This window comes from Myzus persicae, unplaced genomic scaffold (genome assembly GCF_001856785.1).
Source record: "Myzus persicae strain clone G006 unplaced genomic scaffold, MPER_G0061.0, whole genome shotgun sequence".
Classification (NCBI taxonomy): domain Eukaryota; kingdom Metazoa; phylum Arthropoda; class Insecta; order Hemiptera; family Aphididae; genus Myzus; species Myzus persicae.
The window spans coordinates 145-4,058 of record NW_019101957.1 but is presented as its reverse complement, the minus strand read 5'-3'; the positions used below and the strand labels follow the sequence as shown (position 1 = coordinate 4,058).

The following is a 3,914-nucleotide window of genomic DNA, read 5'->3' as shown; positions in this document are numbered from 1 at the left end:
TTTGGACGCAGCCGTTTGGACGCGAGGTCATTTAGACGCGGCCGTTTGGACGCGGGTACATTTGGACGCGAAAAAAACATAAATTATAACAATATTTATTTTCCGGGTATAGGGAAACTATACCATAATCATAATTGATGTTATGGAATTCTTTATACCTATATCATATACTTATATATTATATCTATATAACATTATACTTTTATCACGATATTAGGGATTATTCGACGTTATCCAAAAACGTTATCGAGAAATTACGATTAAAATCCATTCGTAACCAACGAAAACTTTAGTTGACCGAAAGCAGTGGTTAGATCTACGTTACTTTTATAATATAACAGCGATTTATTTAAACACAATATATAATATTTGAAGTAGTTATGGCATTAATGAAGTCAAATCGTAATGAATGCATTTTTATTGAAAATGGTTTTATATATTTATTTGACAAACTAAGTTCTGATTCGCTTAAAAAATTTTGGCGGTGTAAATACAAACGTGAGTGTAAGGCACGCGTTCATACAGGAATTGATAGTTTAGAAGTACTGAAACGTATTAATGAACACACTCATGATTCGGAGGCTGCAAAAGTCGAGGCGATGATTGCCATTAATCGTTTGAAAAATAGAGCGGCTGAAACCATGGAACCAACATCAACTGTAATCAACGAATGTATATCTGGATTATCAGAAGCGGCTAAGGTAATACTATTTTGTTATTAATTATATATATATAAAGTAGTAAAAAAAATGTAGTTATTTATTTCATTTATTTTAATTTAGGGAGCAATTTCATCAAGTCTAGCATTGAAAAAAGTAGTCCGACGGAAACGAAATGAAATTAAAGCATCACCAAATGCACCACAAGATTTATTAACTTTAGAAATTCCAGACTCCTTTAAAGTATACTCACCATCAGCAGGTATGACTGAACCATTTTTACTAGACGATAGTGGACCGGGCATCGATCGTATTTTAATTTTTGGAAGAAACCGTAGTTTAGACATTTTATACAATTCAAAAGTTTGGTACTGTGATGGAACGTTTAAAATCGCTCCAGTTATTTTTTCTCAAGTTTTTGTCATACTTGCGGAGGTGTACACCCACTAATATACGCTTTATTGCCAAACAAACAAGAAAAAACATACACTCATTTTTTTAAAATGTTAAACCAATTAAAGCCTGGATTAAACCCGACTTCAATATCTTGTGATTTTGAGCAAGCAATTCTAAAATCCATAAAAACTGAATTTCCTAGTACTGAAATATATGGTTGTCTTTATCATTTTTCAAAAAATGTTTATAAAAAATTGTGTGACTTGGGGATTGTGTCAAATTATCGAAATAATTCTGATTTTTCAATATTGGTTAAAATGGTTGTAGCATTGACATTTATTCCAATTAATGATATTGATTTGGCAATCGAATCTTTGGCAGGATACTTACCAGACGAATTACAACCCTTACTAGATTGGTTTGAAGACAATTATGTGGGACGAATTAATAGAAATCGAAGAGGTCGTCGATTACCTTTATTTCCACCTAATATTTGGAACATGTATAACAAAGTTTTGAATGGAAAAAACAGAACCAACAATCACGCCGAAGCTGCTAATCGAAGACTAAACATGGAGATGGGCGTTAACCATCCAAGTTTGCGGTCTTTTATAACGTGTCTTCGAAAAGTACAGTCAGGTAGAGACTTTTATTATAGTCAATTAGAAGCTGGAAATAGTCCACCTAAAAAATTAAAAAAATATATTGATGTTGATAAGAGGATTTTAAAAATTGTTCAAAATTATGAACAGAGTGGAATTTTGTCATTTTTGAGAGGGATAGCCCAAAATATTTCTGTACAGTAACTTAGTAATTATCACATTTTTAATTGTATTGTAATTTGTATTTTTTAATAACTGTTTTAGATTTTTAATTGTATTATATGTATACCCTAGTATAAAATTACGAATAAAATAAATATATTATAATTTATGTTTTTTTCGCGTCCAAATGTACCCGCGCCCAAACGGCCGCGTCTAAATGACCTCGCGTCCAAATGGCCGCGTCCAAACGGCCGCGTCTAAATGACCTCGCGTCCAAATGGCCGCGTCCAAACGGCCGGGTCCATTTGTCCCTGTTCGTGTTATAGTATACTTATGTAGTAATAATCGGTTTTTTCAATGATCGTAGAGAGAATAAATTAAATATCAATAGAAAAAAATTCTTAGGGTGCCTATAGGTGGTGACTTTTGTAAAAGAATTCATTTTTATAAAGTGTTCTAAGAATAATTATTTGTTAGTTAATATTATAATATAAATGTTATTTACTATTCATATTTTTTTAGGAAATATCAACTTAGTTCACCTCACTTCTGATGAACTATCACATCGGTATATCTGTGATAATCACTTTGTTGATGAAGATTACACAAATAATCAAAAATGTAGATTGACTAAAACTGCAGTTTGTATAAAATATGAAGACATTGAAAATTTACATGTAATTACACCCACTAAAGTTTACCAAAAAATAGGTTTTCAAAGTCCAACAGCAATAGAAACCATTTCAAAAAACGGATCTCCTGGTGTATATGTTCAAACACCAAGTAAAATGCATTCTGGATATGATAATATTTTCATTAGATTAACATCTTGAACTCCAGTTTTTACTCCAAAAACCAGAACGTTTATTGAAGAATCTCATGAACCAACTGGCCTAAAACCTAAAATATTATTCAGCAACAACAGTGATAGTAAAATATCAAAATTCAAGCTTGCTCTTCAACTTAAAAAAAAAACAAATTCGCAGCAAAAATGTCTCTTTATTAAAGCTAAAAAAAAATTTGAAAATACTTAGAGAAAGTAAAAAAAATTAAAGTACTTTATTAGATTCTTTATACTATCCATCTATAGATTCTAAAACACTTGTAAAAATGCAGGTATTAAGACCTACATTTTCAAGAAAAAAATTCACAAAAAATGAACAAAATTTTGCTTTAGGTCTGTTCTACAAATCACCATCTGTTTACAAATTCTTAAAAAATAACAAGCAATTTACTCTACCTGGTTTATCAACCATCTGTCGCTGGATTAGAAATTCTAAATTCAAACCAGGATTTAATGCAGGTATATTTAAGCAGTTAAAAAAAAAAGGTGAATCGATGAGTAAAGATGAACTTTAGTGTACTTTGATCTTTGATGAAATGAAAATTAAGTATTACCTTGAATATTCCAAATTTTTGGATGTTGTTGAGGGATTTGAAGATTTAGGTCCCCATGGTCGATCAAATAAATAAGCTGGCCAAGCAATGGTATTTATGATTCGTGGATTATACTCTTCATGGAAAATGCCAATATGTTATTTTTTGCCAGCAACATCGGTGAAAAATAATATACTAAGTGAATTAATAATAGAAACAGTACAGCGACTATTAAATTGTGGATTTTTATTCAAAGCTGTAATATGTGAAGGCACCAACAATGTATCAGCACTTAAACTTTTAAAAGTAACAAAGGATAAACCATTTTTTGAGGTTGATGGAAAAAGAATTTATTCAAACTACAAGTAGGTCATTATTAAAAATAACTGAAAACCACATAAACCCTGGACCTTTTCAAATGCTGTCTTGCAAATTAGCAATGCAAATCTTTAGCAACACAATGGCTGCTACTAAAAAAACATGTGAGTAGTATAAGTGTACCATTGCTGGCACACCTCCTATTTTTATCAATAACAAAGAAAACAATGTGTAAATAGATCACAAAAATGAAATTAAACACAAAAAGATCACAAAATTGAAATGCAATAAGAATTAAAATATTTTTCACAAAATGAAATAAAATCCTCAGATGCAAAATATTTCAAAAGAAATTGAGTATCTTATTTAAAAAAAATAAAAATAAACAATGGCACAAATA

The 3,914-nt window shown here is 30.5% G+C and overlaps 1 protein-coding gene across 1 annotated transcript; it reads left to right on the top strand.

The window, feature by feature from the left end:
- Positions 1 to 1,162: 1,162 nt before the first annotated feature.
- Positions 1,163 to 1,956, top strand: LOC111030847. Its single transcript, XM_022310543.1, has one exon. The coding sequence runs from the start codon at positions 1,163 to 1,165 to the stop codon at positions 1,859 to 1,861; it is 699 nt and encodes a 232-aa protein (XP_022166235.1). The 3' UTR covers positions 1,862 to 1,956.
- Positions 1,957 to 3,914: the final 1,958 nt, after the last annotated feature.

Excerpts from the sequence above, each read along its gene's own strand:
- LOC111030847 (XM_022310543.1), top strand. The coding sequence starts at position 1,163 with ATGTTAAACCAATTAAAGCCTGGATTAAACCCGACTTCAATATCTTGT.